The sequence below is a fragment of the Canis lupus genome, chromosome 6 (assembly GCF_048164855.1).
Source record: "Canis lupus baileyi chromosome 6, mCanLup2.hap1, whole genome shotgun sequence".
In the NCBI taxonomy this organism is placed as follows: Eukaryota; Metazoa; Chordata; class Mammalia; order Carnivora; family Canidae; genus Canis; species Canis lupus.
Window position 1 is genome coordinate 44,410,884 of NC_132843.1, and position 21,975 is coordinate 44,432,858.

Here is a 21,975-nt window from a genome sequence, read left to right on the forward strand (position 1 = left end):
TGTCATACTCCATCCCACACAATAATAAGCTGCCTTAAAATGAGTCTTTAACCCAAATCGAATATTTAACAGTATTTAAGTGGGTTATTGAGCTGTAGTGACTTTGTTTCCAGGGAAGGAAGGGAATTGTCATAGTAGTGCTAAGGTAATTTTGTGTAAGAAAGAAGAACTAAATTGATTTTCTCTTTCTGTTGTCACATTTCATCAATTCTCTTCTTTAGAATTCAAAACCGTGTCTTACTGGCCAAAGAAGGTATTGTTAGAGAGTTTACTTGCTTTTTTTTCTTTTTGGATGGCCTTAATTTCAAATAATGATAAATATATAGTAAGTTATATCTTCTATAAAGAATACTGGTTTAGGAAGAAATCATCAGATAGCTTTTGAACACCTGGTACATGCTAGATGTACCTAATTGGTAGAATACTTATTTATTTATCTTTTAAAAAATTTTATTTATTTATTTATTTATTTATTTATTTATTTATTTATTTATTGAATGCAGGCAGGGTCAGAGGGAGAGAGACAGTCTCAAGCAGACTCCATGATGAGCACAGAGCCCTTCATGAGGCTTAGTTCTGGGACCCTGAGATCATGACCTGAGCCAAAATCAAGAGTTAGATACTTGGGATCCCTGGGTGGCGCAGCGGTTTGGCGCCTGCCTTTGGCCTAGGGCGCGATCCTGGAGACCCAGGATCGATTCCCACGTCGGGCTCCCGGTGCATGGAGCCTGCTTCTCTCTGCCTGTGTCTCTGCCTCTCTTTCTCTCTCTGTGACTATCATAAATAAATAAAAAAAATTAAAAAAAAAAAAAGTTAGATACTTGACAACTGAGCCACCCAGGTGCCCCAGTAGTATATTTATTTTTAAAAACCAGACATGAATGAAGCTAACCCAATAAAACAGTCTTTGCATTACAGAATATTTCAGTGAAGTATTTTTTAACATTTAAAAATTAATACATTTACACCATTCTTTGAGTTATAAGCAGATTTTCCAAAATATTTAAGTGTTTACTGAACAGTAATTTTGCTTTCTCTTTCATGTAAAAATGGTTCTCCCTGAATGACAGTTGTTAGACATAAGAAAGATAATTATATTTACTATTATTTGTAAATATAATAACATGATATTTGCAGAAAATTCAAACACTGTGGGAAAGCATAAGGAGAAAGGCAAAAAGTAGCTTTTTCTTTTAGGAAATGCTGAAAAAATTATTACCAGTTCAGTTTTATAAAGAAATGTATGATGAGCATTCTTACACTTTTTCTGTACATAAATTACATTTGTGAGGATTAAGTGCATTATAAATATTACTTATATGCCAACAATATGCACATAAGAGTTTTTCTGTTCATTACCAGACACCTATGAGAAAGATTAGAGGGGTGCCTGGGGGCTCAGTCAGTTAAGAGTCCAACTGTTGATTTCTACTCAGGTCATGGTCTCAGGGTGTGAGATTGAGCCCCACGTTGGGCTCTACATGGGGTGTGGAGTCTACTTGGTATTCTCTCTCTCCCTGGCCCTCCTGCAGCTTGCATAGGAGCTCACTCGTGTGCTCTCTCTCTCATTTAAAAAAAAAAAAAAAAGTTTAGAAAACCTTACAGTTCTACTGATAAGGCTGGAATGTTCCCATTTCATTAGACCCCAGACACCAGACCCTTCCAAATACTGTTAGTTTTACTCACCTTTGCTGAACTAAGGCTGCCCTTGTTATCTTCTTTCTTTTCACATTCCTTTGCTTGCTGGTATGTTTCGTCTATTTTTTTTAAATTATTGTTTTTCTTTTTTAGTCTTGGGTTTTCTATTCATATCCCTTACTTTTTTGTTGAAATATTCATCATTTCTTTAGTTATTTTGTTAAGACCTCCTTTCATTTTAGAGACATTTAACATGGTCAACATATATAGTGTAGCCTTTGTTCTCCTGGTCTGTCCTTTATCTTTCGATTTTGCTTGTGGTATTAGGTTGTTCTTTCTCATGTACAAAAGTTATTTATTTTTAATGTAGTGTAATATATACATATTTTCCTTTTTGGGTTTGATGTCCTGCTTAGAAACATTTTCCACACCTCAGTCTTATAAAATGTTCATTCCTAAAGGACAACAGTTTAATAGTTTAGTAAATATAGGATAGTTATTTTTTTTGTTTCTTCTGTTTAGCATATACAATGGCCTCCCCTTTTAATTTAGTTTAGATCCTTTGTAGTGATTAAAAAGAATTTGGACACCTGATCCTATCTCATCACTACTGTCAGAATCTTTTCAGTTGTCTCAGGCTGTGAATTTAAATAGATATTTTTATGTGTGTGTGTGTGTATGTGTGTGTGCATGTGCATGTGCTGTATATGCCTGTGTAGCATTGTTCTCACTCTGCAGTTTTCAGCTCTCTCAGACCTAACTCTATCTTTTTGCTTAAAGTTTTTATTTATTTTAGAGAGAGAGAGAGAGAGCGAGCGAGAGCGAGCACACAAGTAGTGGGAGGGGCAGTGGGAGGAGAGAGAATCTCAAGCAGACTCTGCTGAGCACAGAGCTCAGCTCTGGGCTCTGTCCTATGACCCTGAGATCATCATCTGAGCAGAAATCAAGAGTGGGATGCTCAATTGACTGAGCTACTCAGGTGCCCTTTTACCTTTTTATTATAATTATTTTTTTTGTCCTCTCTACTATCTTGAAATGAAATTCCATAGTTAATACAACTTAGCTACTTACATATTTTCAAGTTCAATATTAATATAATGCTATAACTTGAACATAAAGGAGAAAAAATGAAAATTTATTTATGTATTTTATTTTTTCAAATTTTTATTTAAATTCTAGTTTGTTAACATACAGTATAATATTGGTTTCAGGAGTAGAATTTAGTGATTCATCCCTTACAAATAATACCCAGTGCTCACCACAACAGGAGTAATACATATTTTAGTATATAGATGCTTAGGCATGAGTAGATTAGAGAACATCATTGAGAAGTCGGATATTTTTGGCTATACAGTTACCTTGGAAAGGGAAGTACAAAATGCAGGATCAGAAAATACGTTCTTATGGGTACCTCAAATACCACAGGTGTTGTTGCCTTCAGTGATATGCTTTTATAAAATATTAAATAACAGAGTTCTTAAAATGTAGTCTTTCCTTGATTTACCTAGAAAATTCAGTGCTATCAAGGCTGTGTAAAAACAAGCTCTTTGTTTTTATATGTGAAAGGAGACTTAGTTCCAGGCTCTGATAAATAGAAACAAGTTTGGAAAAAAAAAAAAAAAAGAAACAAGTTTGTCTCCTTTATAGAATGTTTGGATAGTTAAAACTCATCTTGGATTTGAAACAGTTGATTTTTTAAAAAAAGATTAGTTAGTTAGTTAGTTAATTAATTAATTTTTAGAGAGAGCAAGAAAGCATGCAAGCAGTGAGAGGTGCAGAGGGAGAGGGAGAGAGAGAATCCTTTTTTTTTTTTTTAATTTTTTTTATTTATTTATGATAGTCACACAGAGAGAGAGAGGCAGAGAGATAGGCAGAGGGAGAAGCAGACTCCACGCACCGGGGTCCTGACGTGGGACTCGATCCCGGGTCTCCAGGATCGTGCCCTGGGCCAAAGGCAGGTGCCAAACCGCTGCGCCACCCAGGGATCCCCGAGAGAGAGAATCCTTAAGTAGACCTCTCTCTGCGGGCAGACCCTGATGAGGGGGTTTGATCCTATGACCCTGAGATCATGTCCTGAGGCGAGATCAAGAGCTGGACCCTCAACTAACTCAGCCACCCAGGCACCCCTGGAAGTATTCTTCATTGTATGGAACTATCCTACACAGGATGTCCAGCATCTCTGGTTTCTGGCCACTCAGTGCCATGTCTCTCCCCAGGCATAGTAACAAATAAGAATGCCCCCATACATTTCCCAAACAACCCTCAATATTAATTGGGTTACCCCCATTGAAAGCTACTGGTTTACTGAATTAGTTTATGTTCTGAGACACTATAAATACTATAAAACATGAAAATGTAGAGATTCCAGTCATTCCTGAGTCTTGTATGTACTGACATGTGGAATCATCATAGATGTCTTCATTTCCTTTTTTCCATCCAAAACTCTTTTTCCCATTGTCTTTGTGTTTTAATGCAACATTTCACTTTCCTTTGTCTTTCATGCTAATCTGTGCTTATTGTACATCATTGTTAATTTTCAACTTTGAGAACAGAAAACATTACAGCCAGTATTGTGAACACAATCTTAATTATATCCTGCATTGCAGTAAAGGAAGAAAATAGGAAAAAGTAAATCAGGGAGGTTGTCTTTGAAAAACTGGCAGATATATTATGTGCTATTGACATCTAAACCAAGGTTAAAGTTTGTACAGTTTAGATAATACCTAATGCTTTTGTAAGATTGTGAGGTTTTGCTTTCAACGTCTAATGTGGTTACTTGAAAGATTGCTTTGTGAGCCTTTTCTGTGGTATGCTTCTGTTAGTGAGCCTTATGGTAAGATGTGATGGTGATGCTGAACAGTAAATCTTAATAATTAATGTTTTAAAAACATGGTTTTTAATATCATGGTAAGATATGAAGTAGGATGTACATTGCCACTATGCTATAGACCAGTTTTAAGTTGATGACTTTCTATATTTATATAGATCTGGTTTGGTTTTTAGATGAAAAGACTGAATATCTTTTTCCTGAAGCAAATGGGAAGATAAGAATGTTCTCTGGTGTTTTCATGCAGTGATTTAGGAATAGCTTTAAGAAACATACTGTCTAGTAAGATGAGAAATAGGAGTGCGATATTAATAATGCTAAAGACCTAAAGTTGTTTTGACAGGAATTCTCCAAAATTTGGATGTGTAATTCTAAGTAATGTCATGTAACAGATTAACGGGTTCTTTACCTAGGCATACATTTTGTAGTTACTTTAGCCTGGTAAGCCAGCAGTAAACTGAGCTGCTCAGAATATAACAAAGGAGTTGTGGATGATCTCTTGTACTTACAAGTATTGATTAAAATCTGCTCTTAAGATCTTTTGGTCCAAATGGTCTCAGCCTTCTTTTGCTGGGAGCAGTCCTTTGTCATCTGGACAGTTGCTCAGGCTTTGAACAGGACCAGTGTTTTCTGAGACCCATTAGTACTTGTGGTTTATTCCTGCCCACATAGCTGGGCCCATGAGGGCATCTCTTGGTCTTCTCAACTTTTATTTATTTTTTATTTTTTTTCCTTTTTTTTAAAATTTATTTTTTATTGGTGTTCAATTTACCAACATACAGAATAACCCATAACCCCCAGTGCCCGTCACCCATTCACTCCCACCCCCCGCCCTCCTCCCCTTCTACCACCCCTAGTTCGTTTCCCAGAGTTAGGAGTCTTTATGTTCCGTCTCCCTTTCTGATATTTCCCACACATTTCTTCTCCCTTCCCTTATATTCCCTTTCACTATTATTTATATTCCCCACATGAATGAGAACATATAATGTTTCCTTCCCTGTCTCTTATAACAGTCTTTGTTTTATTTTATTTGATTTTTTTAATAAATTTTTTAAAATAAATTAATTTTTTATTGGTGTTCAATTTACCAACATACAGAATAACACCCAGTGCTCATCCCGTCAAGTGCCCCCCTCAGTGCCCGTCACCCATTCACCCCCACCCCCCGCCCTCCTCCCCTTCCACCACCCCTAGTTCATTTCCCAGAGTTAGGAGTCTATGTTCTGTCTCCCTTTCTGATATTTCCCACACATTTCTTCTCCCTTCCCTTATATTCCCTTTCACTATTATTTATATTCCCCAAATGAATGAGAACATACACTGTTTGTCCTTCTCCGATTGACTTACTTCACTCAGCATAATACCTTCCAGTTCCATCCACGTTGAAGCAAATGGTGGGTATTTGTCGTTTCTAATGGCTGAGTAATATTCCATTGTATACATAAACCACATCTTCTTTATCCATTCATCTTTCGATGGACACCGAGGCTCCTTCCACAGTTTGACTATTGTGGACATTGCTGCTAGAAACATCGGGGTGCAGCTGTCCCGGCGTTTCATTGCATCTGAATCTTTGGGGTAAATGCCCAACAGTGCAATTGCTGGGTCGTAGGGCAGGTCTATTTTTAACTCTTTGAGGAATCTCCACACAGTTTTCCAGAGTGGCTGCACCAGTTCACATTCCCACCAACAGTGTAAGAGGGTTCCCTTTTCTCCGCATCCTCTCCAACATTTGTGGTTTCCTGCCTTGTTAATTTTCCCCATTCTCACTGGTGTGAGGTGGTATCTCATTGTGGTTTTGATTTGTATTTCCCTGATGGCAAGTGATGCAGAGCATTTTCTCATGTGCATGTTGGCCATGTCCATGTCTTCCTCTGTGAGATTTCTCTTCATGTCTTTTGCCCATTTCATGATTGGATTGTTTGTTTCTTTGGTGTTGAGTTTAATAAGTTCTTTATAGATCTTGGAAACTAGCCCTTTATCTGATATGTCATTTGCAAATATCTTCTCCCATTCTGTAGGTTGTCTTTTAGTTTTGTTGACTGTATCCTTTGCTGTGCAAAAGCTTCTTATCTTGATGAAGTCCCAATAGTTCATTTTTGCTTTTGTTTCTTTTGCCTTCGTGGATATATCTTGCAAGAAGTTAGTGTGGCCGAGTTCAAAAAGGGTGTTGCCTGTGTTCTCCTCTAGAATTTTGATGGAATCTTGTCTCACATTTAGATCTTTCATCCATTTTGAATTTATCTTTGTGTATGGTGAAAGAGAGTGGTCTAGTTTCATTCTTCTGCATGTGGATGTCCAATTTTCCCAGCACCATTTATTGAAGAGACTGTCTTTCTTCCAATGGATAGTCTTTCCTCCTTTATCGAATATTAGTTGACCATAAAGTTGAGGGTCCACTTCTGGGTTCTCTATTCTGTTCCATTGATCGATGTGTCTGTTTTTGTGCCAGTACCACACTGTCTTGATGACCACAGCTTTGTAGTACAACCTGAAATCTGGCATTGTGATACCCCCAGATATGGTTTTCTTTTTTAAAATTCCCCTGGCTATTCGGGGTCTTTTCTGATTCCACACAAATCTTAAAATAATTTGTTCTAACTCTCTGAAGAAAGTCCATGGTATTTTGATAGGGATTGCATTAAACGTGTATATTGCCCTGGGTAACATTGACATTTTCACAATATTAATTCTGCCAATCCATGAGCATGGAATATTTTTCCATCTCTTTGTGTCTTCCTCAATTTCTTTCAGAAGTGTTCTGTGGTTTTTAGGGTATAGATCCTTTACCTCTTTGGTTAGGTTTATTCCTAGGTATCTTATGCTTTTGGGTGCAATTGTAAATGGGATTGACTCCTTAATTTCTCTTTCTTCAGTCTCATTATTAGTGTATAGAAATGCCACTGATTTCTGGGCATTGATTTTGTATCCTGCCATGCTGCCAAATTGCTGTATGAGTTCTAGCAATCTTGGGGTGGAGTCTTTTGGGCTTTCTATGTACAGTATCATGTCATTTGCGAAGAGGGAGAGTTTGACTTCTTCTTTGCCAATTTGAATGCCTTTAATGTCTTTTTGTTGTCTGATTGCTGAGGCTAGGACTTCCAGTACTATGTTGAATAGCAGTGGTGAGAGTGGACATCCCTGTCTTGTTCCTGATCTTAGGGGAAAGGCTCCCAGTGCTTCCCCATTGAGAATGATATTTGCTGTGGGTCTTCTCAACTTTTAATACCAAAGTTGTGGTTTTCCTTTCCATCAGTAATAAAAAATATTAGTGTGAAAGATTGTGAATTTGTCTGCTAAACCCACTCTCATGGAAAAATCAGATGAAGGAAACAAAGTATGCAGTTCTATCTGAGTCCATATATACCAACCTCATTTTCCAAAATATTTGCCATATTTTTATGGCAATAAAAATCATGGGAAACTGTGTTAACTAAGTTATATAAGTTTCCTTAATGCAGGGATCCCTGGGTGGCGCAGCGGTTTGGCGCCTGCCTTTGGCCCAGGGCGCAATCCTGGAGACCCGGGATCGAATCCCACGTCGGGCTCCCGGTGCATGGAGCCTGCTTCTCCCTCGGCCTGTGTCTCTGCCTCTCTCTCTCTCTCTCTCTCTCTGTGACTATCATGAATAAATAAATAAAATCTTTAAAAAAAAAAAAAAAAAAAAAAAAAAAAAAAAAAAAGTTTCCTTAATGCAGAGCTTTTTAGCAAATGAAATTACTTCAAATCTCTAATCAGGGTGTTTATTATGTAGCATTTTTCTAACTTATTTGACAATGGAACCATATTATTTTTTAAAGATTTTTATTTATTTATTTATGAGAGACAGAGAGAGAGAGGCAGAGACACAGGCAGGGGAGAAGCAGGCTCCATGCAGGGAGCCTGACATGGGACTCGATCCCGAGTCTCCAGGATCACACCCTGGGCTGAAGGTGGTGCTAAACTGCTGAGCCATTCAGGCTGCTCGGAACAATATTTTTTTAAAGTGATCTTACATATATTGGTAAGTTGCTAATTTGCTGGTTCTAGACTAGCCCCCTAAACAGTAGAAACATTGTCTTTCACTGACTTATAGTTTAATAGTATGCCTTTTAGTGAATACTGACATTAGAAGTAGCTCTATGAAGGCAATTAGAATTGTCCAATATGTTGATTAGCATTCTTGGAATAAATTCCTCCTGTGATTTAATACTTAGTAAAGCTATATGTTTTTCTTTTCTGTCAAATGAGGATTATATAAGCCATTATGCTTTATTTTTTGCCTTGCCTGTAAGGCAAGTTAGATAAATGTAGTGCACAGACATGGCAATTACTTAGCTCTCCTGTGTAGAATACTAAGAATCTTTCCTCTCCTCCTTTATGTTTATGTACCTTGGTGGTGAGATCCCACCCAGCTTTTCTTTATTCATCTTTAAAGTAAGTATAATATCTACTGTTTGCATTATTATGAAAGTCAAATTAAATACACTTTTTAAATTGTTTAGCCATGTGTCTAACATACTGTAGGATGCTAGTGAATGCTAGAAGACTATTTTTTTATAACTTTAACATTTTTTCCGTTTCTAATTTTACAAACATATTTCATATACATCTTTATTTTGAAGCAAATGAGTCTTGTTTAGAAGTGAGTGAAGTGTAAATACTAAAAATAAAAAGATTACAAACATCACATTAAGAGCATAGCTGTAGTGGATAAGAAGAAATGAAGTGAGAGAGTCATGGGTAGAGTTGATAAGAAAAGTGATATGCCCTTTGCAGACAGTGTCTTCAAGATTGGGTTCAGAGGAAATGGCAGATAAGCCACACCTTCACTCAGCAACTCAACTCAGGAGTCTTTCTGAATGAAATGCTGGCTTGAGCTTGAATTCAAGTCACAGTTTCAAAGTAGCTCCAGCAGTTTTGAAATTTTTTTAAAAAAATTATTTGAGGGGGGCACATACATGTGCACACACGAGGGCAGGGGGACAGACAGAGGGACAAGCTAACTCCCCACTGAGTTGAGAGCCCAATGTGGGGCTTGATCCCAGGACCCCAAGATCATGACCCCAGATATTTAACCGATTGGACCACTGAGGCTCCCCCAGTTTTGAAATTTTTGGTTGCAGTACATATTTGTGCTACAGGTGGCAAAGAGAGTTCCTTGTGGAGGGATTTTATAAGGTGAGAAGTTGGGAGGCAGATTTACAATTTTTGAAGCAAGAGAGTGTCAGGCATTTCAGTGATAGAACTTCCAGCTTTCGGTTGGATTAGACATATCAGACATTTGGTTGAGCTGTTCCCCACTCACCAGGGTTAAGTCTTAGATACTCTGGATTGGATTTTTCTATAGAAGTAATTCTATGTGAAGGAGCCATAACATTTCTGACTCCAAGATTCAGGGAGACAGTGTCCTCCCCGCTGTCCTCTCTTCTCATTGTTACAGGATTGGTAACAATCCTGGCTCACTGGTCTTTCAGCCACACTAGCACAGGGGCGGGATCATGGGTTAAGTGACCCTGTAATTTATCATCCAAAGCACACTTTCTGGAACAAAAGGGTTATTATTAATGATTAGGCCAGAGTGACATAAATAAACCACAGCAGTACTGGGCAAATGACATTTGGTCATTTTAGCTAATCACCCCTTTCTGTGTGATCTTCAAAAACAAAAGGTTTCATATTTATTGTTATATTAACTCTTGATACCTCTGTACTCTCTATAGCAGCATAGAAATTCAGAAGGCTTTCTGCCCTGTTTTGATTTTCCTGAACCATGTGCTTATTTTCTAATTTGGTGTGATATTTTCTTTTTGTATTCTAAATTACTATTATTGAATCTTATTTAATCAGCTAAGAGACTATGTAATAAATTATTAAGTAAGCCATAATGATTCTTCATTTGGGCTCCACCAGCCAGGTAATAACCATGGGGTAAATTAAAGGGCAGAGGTGGAGGAGAGGCATCAATGTCCACACCTGGTAATTACATGCTTGGCAAAGACTGGATTCTGCATTTCTATTAGTATTAAAATATTGCTTTCATTTTCTATTTTGTACTTATATTTAGGCTGTTGAAATTAAATTAATGTTGATGACTTTCCTCATCCAAAACCGGTATAAATGAAAGTTACATTTTTATGTCACTTGTGCTGTCCCCACTCTTGTCTTATCAGAAAAAAGCTTGGCCGGACCACAAGCGAGAATGCAAATGCCTTAAAAGCTGCAAACCCAGGTATCCCCCGGATTCCGTTCGACTGCTTGGCAGAGTTGTTTTCAAACTTGTAAGTATAAAACTTGTGAAATATGCTTGGGTTTTAGTTAATCAAGGCACTTGCAGTTGTATGTATTGCTCATATTTTTTTCCAAAAGATTTTATCTATCTATCTATCTATCTATCTATCTATCTATTTATTTATTTATTTATTGTGTGAGTGTGGGGGGAAGGGTGGAGGGAGAGGGAAGAAGCATTCTCAAGCAGACTCTCTGAGCCTGAGCCTGACCTGTGGCTCAATCTCACGACTCTGAGATCATGACCTGAGCTGAAATTAAGAGTCAGGCACTCAACTGACTGAGCCCCCCAGGCTCCTCGTATTATTACTGCTAACATTAAATCCACATGAAGGTAGAAGGTAGATTATTCCTGGGAGTATCTTAATACAAAACCTAGCCATTTCCCTATTAATGTCAGTATCAGTGGTGGTGAGACAGTACAGGGCCCTGCGTGTGTAATCATAACCTTAGAAACATAAGGTCCTGTATTGAAGGCGTGAGATATCAGAAATGTCTGTTAAGTTGCCTTCATAACTTTTTGACCATGAACTAATGCACAGGGCAGGTGTATCACTTTTTGGTTGCTTCTTGAAGTGAGGCTTTAATTAGATGACAATTAATCATACATGGAAAAGTGCTGCCATGTTTCATTGAAATTGTTTCTTCAGTCCTTTCCCCCTATTCTGCCTAAACAGCCACTGTGTTCTGTGAAGTAAACCTGTGGCGATACCCTCCAGACTTCTTTTTTGCCAGGCTTTTACATGAATATCTTTTTCTCAAATTATTTCAGTATCCAGCTCTGTCTGACCTGCTTTTGGGTGGAGGGACTATAAAATTCTATAGAGAGTTGTAAGAATGTAAAATGTTTTTACATGTAAAACTATCATAATGTTATATGTCAATTTGCTTCAATTTTTAAAAAATGGATGTGTAATACCAAATGGGCATTGTCTTTGGACTGAATATATAACATCCATCATATATTTAGCTACTGTTTGCAAATATATATTGTATTGAACTAAAAATTACAAATTTATTTCAAAGCATTAAGAAATTCGATCAACTTTGTTATACATTTTTAATTGCTAGACATTAAAATATGATCATTATATTTGAGGTTGATTTTTTTTTTGGAATCAGGTGCTATGATTACTCCTATGTTTTAGATAAGGAAATAGACACATCTTCATTAAGGTAACTCGGTAAAGGTTGCACAGTTTGTAATGAATTCTTATTTTTATTCATCCATCTTTGCTTTTCTGTAATCTGCTTTTCTATAGTCAAATCCTTACAGTGATACGAGTCTGTGGGTAGAGCTGGGGAAAAAGTAAAAGTATGAAAACTTCTTGTAAAAGAATTTTGCATTTGGAAATTAAACTGCTGGGTTAAGTTACTACTTAGATATTATTTTAAAATTGTTATTGATTGAATAATTCAACTCTAAGAGATGAAGAGGAGCAATATATAGAATGTTGTCTTTTTAAATAGACTTTCATTTAAATATCTAAAGAGGTTCAAATATATTCATTTATATTTTGGAGCACTTGAAATTGTTTTTGGTGTTTTCCCCCTTTTCTTCACAGATGGAAGAAACACCTTCTGAATCGGAGAAACTTTACTCATTTTATGATCTGGAGTCAAGTAAGTGATTGTCTGTCAGCACCAAAAAAATCCTGTCATTTATTTGCTGACCTTATGCATTGCTCTCTCTTTACCATTGTTGTGCTGTCTCATTATTTGAGGTAAATCTAACAAAACTTTTCATGTTTTTATATACGATTGACACATTAGCTTATTTAATTGATTCCAGGGTAGCTTTGGCTGTTTAGGAGTTTGTAAAATACTATAACCTACTCTTTGTTTCTTTTTGATGCCAGGAATAGTGATGTGAACAAGAGGGTTGTAGGGAACATTTAGATTCATTAATCCTTTAGATAATAAGCAAAGTAGATGGTATGGGTGATTTGGGCTGTCTGATTGAGCATTATTCTTCTTTTCTGCTACCATGATGGTGGCCATGATACTTGGCAACACTGACAGGCCCTCCACATATGAGTGTTCAGTTAATGCGGGGTACATGTTCCTTTTCTACTAGCACAGATTCCCTTCAGTGAGGTTGTTGATGATTCAACCCCAAAGTAGCCAGGGCTCATAGAGTAAATTTTGCGACACAGTTTAATATTTCTGGGCGGAGAAAACTAAGAAGATGATCTAGTACAGATTTATGGTTATGGGATCCTAAGTGCCAATGATAATAAATTATTATTTAAGAAATCATTGGGTTAATTGTTCTGTTGAACAATTAATTTAAAGAGAATATTTAGACCTGACATGAGCCCCAGAATTATGCTGTAGTTCAACTTGATGTATCTTTTCAGTTTTAATAGAGAACTAATTAGTCTTTTTTTGTGTGTGTTCTGTTACTGCTAGGTAATTAACATCTCTTGCAGTGAGTTTTACTGTTAATAGTAGCCCTGCTCAGTGGTGGTGGCCTACCTGCTGCTTTAAGTGAAATGTTCTCAAATGCTATTAATTGTATACTCTTAAACTTAACACCTTTCTGTGGTATAAATTAAACTGAGTTTTCCAGGAGGTGATTTTTTGACAACTAGGCTCTGGAACCTTCTCTTTCTGTTTGGGTTTTAGCAGCACCACATCTTGTTTATTCGATGTGGAAATAACTTGAAGTCCAGATTTTTTTGGTTGGTCCCGTGTTCTTTTCCATGTACTTTTTGTGTGATACATTTCACCAGTTGAACTCTAGCTGAACTTTTTATTATTTTTTTCTTTTCTTTTCTTTTCTTTTCTTTTCTTTTCTTTTCTTTTCTTTTCTTTTCTTTTCTTTTCTTTTTTCTTTTCTTTCTTTTCTTTTCCTTTCTTTCTTTCTTTCTTTCTTTCTTTCTTTCTTTTTTTTTTTTTTGCCTTTGAGATACGCCGTTTATCAGTTGGTCATAACATGGTTGTAAATTGGTTCATGAAAAAGATCTGCTTAAATTCACTGACTTTCAGCATTTGTGATGGCTTTGAAAGTGTGTACATGGTGAAGTGGAGGACCTGTAACACACATCTTTATAGATTTTGGTTGCAGTGTTTCTTGTCTGTATGTGTATTTATTTTGTTTTGATAGGTATTTGATCTTGTAGATGAAGTTTGGTACTATTTAATTGATACTGTATGTATTGTAATTTGTAGTTGTGAGAAAATAAAAAGAAATGTATTTGCTCTCTGTTAGAATGAAATCTGGAGAGGAGAAGTCTCGTTGAACAGCTACCATTGAACACCTGAACATTACCCATTAAAAATTCACTGTGTGATTGTGCTATTATTTATTTTCTCTTTAAAAAAGATATTAACAAACTGACTGAAGATAAGAAAGATGGCCTCAGGCAACTTGTGATGACATTTCAACATTTCATGAGAGAAGAAATCCAGGATGCTTCTCAGCTGCCATCTTCCTTTGACATCTTTGAAGCTTTTGCAAAAGTAAGTGTTAAGTGTTTGGTATCTTTGTTTATGCCATAAATTATCCCTTTACTTCTTATTTTGTTGTTGATCCATAAAAATCCAGTAGCATTCATGCCTTAAGTCACTCTCCTACCTTAATGAGTAGAGAATGAGAGAAGTTACTGCTTCTGTTGGAAAGGGTATTCCTTTTTCTGTTTTGTCAGTACTCTTATTCATGGCCTGTGTATGTTCATCATCAGCATGCAAAGCTTGTTATCATAGTGTCAAGAGTATGCTTTCTTTTCTTCAAAGAAAACAGCATATTCCTTTGTTTTATACTAATGGATTTTTAAGGTTGCCATTGCATGTCGTTTTGTGGTGGTGTGTCAGTGATGGATCTTGGTCTTTGAAGTGAAAACTACATTGGAATCTGTTTCTTGATTATGTGAATTCTTGATAATATGAAAATACAACCATTTATGATTTAAAAATAATTGTCTAAACATCTATTTAAATGTTTCAAGTCCCTAAAATCCTAGATGAGGGTTAGAAAATAGGTTTAATTTAATATTTTTTGTGTGGTCTCTTGGTAGTTGCTACCTGACATGCTCTGTTTGGAGATGATTCTGGGGGTTTGTTTGGGCCTAGGGAGACAGAACGTGCTGGCTGATCCTTGCTGTGCACCCTGGGGTAGGTCAGAGGATCAGATGCATCCCCACTGCTGTTAGGCTTGCTGTTCTTGCTTTCCCGTATAGTGCATTTGGGTTTGCTTAAATACTGATCACATTCTAATAACAAGTAAAATTTTACTTTTGAGGGTGACTTCGCCACTGGTATTACAATTCACAAGTGCACATCCATTGACATACTTAACCCATGAATATTTTTCAAGCATGTTTTGTAATCTGCCTATTTTCTAAGAATTTAAATGTGATTAGTGTGATTGCTAGAGGTTTATTCTTGTTTTTTCCAAATGTATTTTTGTTCTTCAGGATATGTTTTTATGATATTCTGGTAATATCACTTAGCATTAAATTCTGGTTTGTCTCCACTTTAAAACTGATTTTGAAAGACAGTGGTTCCTTATAATATATAGGAGAAGTTTCTCATGTGTTTCACATTCTTCTGAAAACTATAGCCTTTGGCAGGAGCATGTCCGCAGTACACACAGGTGCTTCTGATGTTGGACACAATACAGTTATGCACCCGAAAGGTAAAAATATGCCATTGTTAGAAATTGTTCAGGTGGTAGTTACTGGTGTTCTTAGTATTTATGGAAAATATTTATTTTTTTTAAATTTTTTATTTATTTATGATAGTCACAGAGAGAGAGAGGCAGAGACACAGGCAGAGGGAGAAGCAGGCTCCATGCACTGGGAGCCCGATGTGGGACTCGATCCCGGGTTTCCGGGATCGCGCCCTGGGCCAAAGGCAGGCGCCAAACCGCTGCGCCACCCAGGGATCCCTGGAAAATATTTAAAAAGACTTTTTCAGTGTAACATGTGGAATTACTTTCTTATTTCTTTTAAAAAAAATGTTGAATTCATATATCTTACAGTGAAATTTTTTCTGTGCTGTGGAGGGGAAAATTCTGTCATTGTGAATAAGTAGACAAAGTTTTAATAATATGCCATCCTTTTTCCTCACATAGTTGTATTTGTTATGGTCACAAAAGTAGAACATAGACATCTTTGAGATTTTTGAGGAAAGTGGACTCAGGTGTGTGATTTCTGCCTTAAAATCTAGGTTAAAGCAATATTAACCAATGACTCCTGTTCTTCCTTGTAAAAGTTTTGTTAATATTTTACAAATTATAGTTACCTTTCTGCTTATACATATGTCCTTAAAATAGATCACTTTCATCCTCCTCCTTCTTTTCTCCTCATCTTCTTCTTTGTCACCGTTTTTTTTTTAATAAAATAGTCTTGGGGTGCCTAGGAGGTTCAGTGGGTTAAGCGTCTGCCTTTGGCTCAGGTCATGATCTCAGGGTTCTGGGATTGAGCCCCGCATTGGGCTCCCTGCTCTGTGGGGAGTCTGCTTGTCTTTCCCTCTGCTGCTCTCTCTCTCTTTCCCAAATAAATAAAATCTTTTAAGAAATGGAATAGTTTAATATTAAACTAATTGGTATCCTGTGCACCTCAGGGATGAGCTGCTGAGCTGTTAACATTTCAAGTGTGTGATGGTGCAGGTCACCACAAATGCATTGGAAGTGGGTAGTGAATCTTGGACAGAGGATTTTATTCCTATGTGCTGTCTCTCTCCCAGTCCTAGTGGCATAGAATCACCAGAAAGAAGTGGGCTGTACAGGGTGTACTGCCCACAGCTGTTGCTGTCATATATACAGACTGTCAGGCATCAGTCCAGGCTGCCCTGCCTTTCTCAGACTCGTGCACTAATTTTTTAATTTATGCTTTGCAGAAGATTGGCTTTACCTGGCCTCAAAGAAGAAAGTTGTATTTTATGTTTTGCTTTTGGTCCCCTTCATTTATATTCATTCAGGTTCTATGCAGGTATTAGATGTGCTAAGCTTATATGTTAGCTCATTCCACTGTCACTTAGGGCAGAAGGAGTTCTGAGAACTTTTCTAAATTTGTTTAGATCATATTTTTTTTTGACTTTTTGATTATGGACTTTTCCAAACATACACAAAAGTAGAGAGATTAGTTTAATGAATCTTCATGTCTCCATCACCTGATTTCAATAATTTTCAAAATTGTTTTATATCTTGTTATGCTTTTAATACTTAGATTTCAGACAAATGCTCTTTTTTTAATTTAGATTTCCAAATGTCCCTTACAATTAGTCTTTTGTTATGAAGCTTCTTGGCCACCTGAGAAGTTAGTGAATTCACTTATTAAACAGACCTTTTCTATTATTTTTGCAGGCTTACTATGTGCAAGGCATTCTTTTTTTAAAAGAGTTTCTTTATGAGAGAGAGAGAGAGACATCTTTACTTTTGCAAAGATGTCAAAGGACATCTCTACATCTACATAATCATTTGTTATGTAGTCCTGGATTCCAGGTCTCCAGGACTACACCCTGGGCTGAAGGTGGCGCTAAACTGCTGAGCCACCTGGGCTGTCCTGTGCAAGACATTCTTGATACATGTTACAGAAACATGTGGCTAATTATAAATCAGAAAATTATCTACCAAAAGCTTTAGCAAGTCAAAAGTCTTACTTGGGCATAGGTGTATTTTTGTTTGACTTGCACTTGCCTGGAAACGAAAGGGTTCAGTGGAGGATGAAAAGGTTCTTAATCCTGAGAGTATGTTTCATTCCTGCTAGCCTTATTGTCATTTTCCTCTTCTTTTTTGTTTTTTTGTTTGTTTTTAGTTTACAGTGTAATATTAGTTTCAGGTGTACAATATAGTGATTCAACACTTCCCTACATCCCCTGGTGCTCATCTGGACAGGTGCACTCCTTAATCCCCATCATCTATTTCCTCCATCCCTCACCTGCCTCCCCTCTGGTAACCAGCAGTGTGTTTTCTGTAAGTGAGAGTCTGTTTCTTGATTTCTCTCTCTCTTTTCCCTTTGTTCGTTTGCTTTGTTTCTTACGTTCTACATATGAGTGAAATCATATGATATTTGTCTTTCTCTGACTGACTTATTTCTCTTAGTATAATACTCTCTAGCTCTATCCAAGGCTTTGCAAATAGCAAGATTTCATTCTTTTTGAAGGCTGGGTAATATTCCATTGTCTATATATCTTCTTTATCCATCATCTGTTGATGGACACTTGGTTTCTTTCCATAATTTGGCTATTGTAGGTGATGCTGTTATAAACAGGCTGGTGGCTTTTTCTAATAGAAGACCATGAGTTATTCTCCAAAAGGTGTAAGTTTATGTTTTGAACACTCTGGGGTTTTCTGTTGAAAATAATGTATGTATCTCCAGTTGGACTAGGTTCTTAGCACTGAATGTGCTTCTGCTACTTAAGACTTAGTTTTACTTAGGAAGACACCCCTCCCCAACATTACTCCAAGGACATTATTCTGTAGTCATTTTTTTGGGATCATATTTCCATATTTCTATCTTTTCATTTTTCCCCTACTTCCTTAGCACCGATATTATTATTCTCTTGCTTGCCACTCGCACATAAACAAACAAGCCTGTGAACAGAAATGGCCAATTGGGGTTTAAGTTGTAGGAATTTGCATTATAAATATATCCTATCACTTGTGAATTTGTTGCCTGGCTCTAAAAAGTTAAATAGCATGAGGGGTGTCAGGGTGGCTCAGTCATTTAAACGTCTGCATCTTGATTTTAGGTCTCAGGGTTTGTGAGATCGAGCCCCACATTAGGCTCTGAGCTGGGCATGAAATCTGCTTAAGATTCTCTCTCTCCCTCTGTCCCTCCCTGCCTTCTCCCTCTCTTAAAAAAAAAAAAAAAAAAAAAAAAAAAAAAGTTAAATAGCATGACACTTACAAAGGAGAAATTTTTCTAGGGGACAGTATCCAGGAAGACTTTACATAATAAGTAAGCAAAATTAATGGCATGAATTTCAGAAGAGAGTTTGGTATAGGGAAACAGTTCCAGACAGATGGTCTGCAAATACTGGTGGGGAGTGAGTGGTGCTGGCTTCTCTGACATCCTGAGCTTCAAGAACATACTGACCTCTTCTGGGGATCTGAAATGGTAGTTGTTACCTATGCAATATGTGCTTCCATTGTTTTTAGTGAGTACGATACAAGTTTGAATAAAATTTTGATGTTTAAAATGTTTGTTTTGCATTAGGTGGAAATTAGGCTAATAGTATGTGTGGAATTTCTATAGAAGGGCTGCAGAGTGATGGTGTGGCTGGAGTGATTTGCCAGGAGCTTTGTTTTCAGAGCAGTTTCCTGAGTTTAAGCTTAGATTGTGTGTTTTCTGGTGAGGGTGGATGGTTGGAGGTTGTGGCTGAGTGGGAATGAAGCTATAAGTGTGAGGGAAGCTATAGGTGCTGGTGACAGTAATGGTGGTGGCTAAAGTGTGGGGTGCATTGGAGATACTTGGTAGAACCCAGGAGACATGCAGTTATTTATATATGTATGAGAGGCCAGATTCACCTCAGTTGGCTCTTTGTCAGATTATTCAGAGGAAATTCACCTTTCCATCTCAACAAGCCCCTTCTTCCTACCCCACACTTTTTCCCTTCTATTTCTACCTTCAAACAAAATTTTGGGTTAGGTTTCAAAATAGATTTATCTTATTGTGGCAGCTACTGTGGTTTAGCCTATTGATCAAGTTCTAAATATTTGCTACAATCCAGAAAAAATGTTTATACTACTACTAATAAATCTAAACTTTAAATTAGAGAGGGACAAATTAAAATGGCATGCTGGATAGTATGATGGTTGAGTTGCTTTCTGAGACAAGAAAATGAAATTCTCTTAGTCTTGGTTTTTTCATCTCTTAATGGGAATCATCATCATCATATCTACCTCAGAGGTGAAAGTGAGGATTAAGTCAAAAGTACTTAGTGTGACACGTTACTAATTTCTACTACTGCTGGCCGTACCTCCCAGCTTTATTTTTATTCTTAAAAATAAAGTCTTAAACTTTAGTGTTTTATGTCTCCCTGTGCTGTCAGATAGATGGTCAGGAGCCAGTCTGCAGCTCATTGTAAACCAAACCAGTCTCAGATGTTGACTCACGTTGTACCCAGTTCTGGTGTCTCTTGAGGTGCTGAGAATTACCTGTAGCTTTGTCACAAAGGACAAACAGAAGGAGGTTTTACATAATGAATGAAATGTTTCTCAGGCATGCATTTTAGAAGGATGAAATGAAATTATAAGATTCATTAGTTATGTTACAATTCACTGAAATGGCATGGAATGTGTAGTAGTACTTCTCTAGTCCATCCCTCAAAAATTTATATTGATTGTTATTCATAATGAATATTAATGCCTAAACTTAATGTCCGTAGACCTGGTTTTGAGTTTATTTGTTATGCAAAGAATAGATTTTTTAGAGATTATTGCACAGAATTCTAGAAAAATATACTTTTTTCTGGACTTAAATCTTTCTTTTCTAAAAATGCATTTGGTAAACCTAATGTGGTAAGATCAGAGCAATGAAATGGAAAATGAACTCGTTGCATAAAATGTTTCAAAAGCAGACATTAAATTGGAAGCAACAATAATAGAAGTGGCCTTCCTGATCACAAAACATGTGTCATTGTGTTCACAAAGCTCTGCAAAGTACTTTTTAACTTTATAATATTGTATAACTGCTGCAGAATTTTTTGATTAGAAATTCCACATGTGTTTGAGAAGATGTTCTCTCCCTTTTCCTTTCAAACAAAATAATAATTCTGGTAGCGTGTTATTTTTATTTTTTAGGGCACATATGTGACCTCCAAAGCCTGCCTTTTTAAACTCTACATTTTAATGTTATTAGTTGCAGCTGGTGTTTGCAGTATAGCACTATGCTTGTACAGGCTTAAAATGCATTTTTTAGAAGGGTTTTTTAATACTCTGGTACTTAAAATTTACATTCCTTTCTATCCTGGCCAAAATGTTTTTTACTGGGGGAAAATTCTTTTTATTGGAGAAGCAGTGGAAAATGTGTTAACACAAGAATTTTGCTAATTCAATAGGAAAAGAAATATTAATTTAATAATTTTTATTGAGATGTTAGAAATAAGACACAAGAAAATAGTAATGATATTATTACATTTGAGACTGCGTACTTATATTTGGCTCCTGTGTCCGTTTAGGCTGAGGGTGTTACTAATCTATATGACATTGTGTCATAACCTTACAATTTTAGTAAAGTGTGAAAATCAGCAAGAAGGAATTACTTCTTTTATAATTACTAAATAACCCTTTGTGGTCCTTTTTATTTTTTTAAAGATTTTATTTACTTATTCATGAGAGACACAGAGAGAGAGGTAGAGACAGGCAGAGGGAGAAGCAGGCTCCCTGCAGGGAGCCCAATGCAGGGCTCGATCCCAGGACCCCAGGATCATGCCCTGAGCCAGAGGCAGATGCTCAACCATTGAGCCACCCAGGTACCCCAGTTCTCTTTATTCACTGAGGAGCATTGTGTCTCAGTTAGAAAGCAGGAATAAACTTGTTCTTGATATATTCACTTTGTAGTTGAAAATTTTCAGTTTCGTTAGCCCCCTTATTCTATTTTTTTAAATTAAATTAAATTTTTTTTTTTTTTTGTTAGCCCTCTTATCTAGATGTGGTGGTGCTTTATTCACTGTTGCTGGTAGGCTAATATGTGGGAAGAATATTACTTCTGTTGGTTTGAAAGGTCAGGAATATGTGTCTCTTTGCCACTCAAGGGTTTTAAGTTCACGTAGGACCAAGTTTTAGAGCCTTTTTGTTGATCAGCTCAGTTGGGCTTCCCCACTGTAGCATGCTAGAAAGTAGTAAAGAAAGCAATCTTTTGAATTAATAAAGTGATGAATTATCTAATTACAAAGATGATGTGAAATGGCAGTATGATAACTTTGACTGCATTACTAAATGATCCCAGTGACTGATCAGATGTGCCTGGGTTCCATTAAGGAAAAATGTGCCATTAAATATTTACTACTCAAAGCGAGCAGACACACCAGGATTGCTAACCTCTGATCACTGGGGTGCTTGTATCTGCATGCTTGGAGGTAACTGCTAGATGAGACATCTCTCATGTCTGCTCAGCACAGCTGCTAGAAGACTTGGTTATTGGGATATTACCTCTCCTCTGTTTTTAAGGAAAGCAAGCAAACAGCCAAGGTGCTTAACTGCTTGCAGATCCTGGCTTTCTAATTATGAAATGCTGATGCATTTATGATTTATATATTTTTTATTACAATAAATTGAATCTCTGTGTCAGTTC

The 21,975-nt window shown here is 36.8% G+C and overlaps 1 protein-coding gene across 7 annotated transcripts in view; it reads left to right on the plus strand.

The window, feature by feature from the left end:
* Positions 1–21,975, plus strand: part of SMYD3 (SET and MYND domain containing 3) — a 796,483-nt gene that overhangs the window by 173,129 nt on the left and 601,379 nt on the right. For all 7 annotated transcript variants that reach the window (XM_072830260.1, XM_072830259.1, XM_072830262.1 and 4 more), the window contains 3 exons: positions 10,618–10,725; positions 12,298–12,355; positions 14,061–14,197. In XM_072830260.1, the coding sequence (XP_072686361.1) occupies positions 10,618–10,725; positions 12,298–12,355; positions 14,061–14,197 (303 nt within the window). The remainder of the gene's footprint in view (positions 1–10,617; positions 10,726–12,297; positions 12,356–14,060; positions 14,198–21,975) is intronic.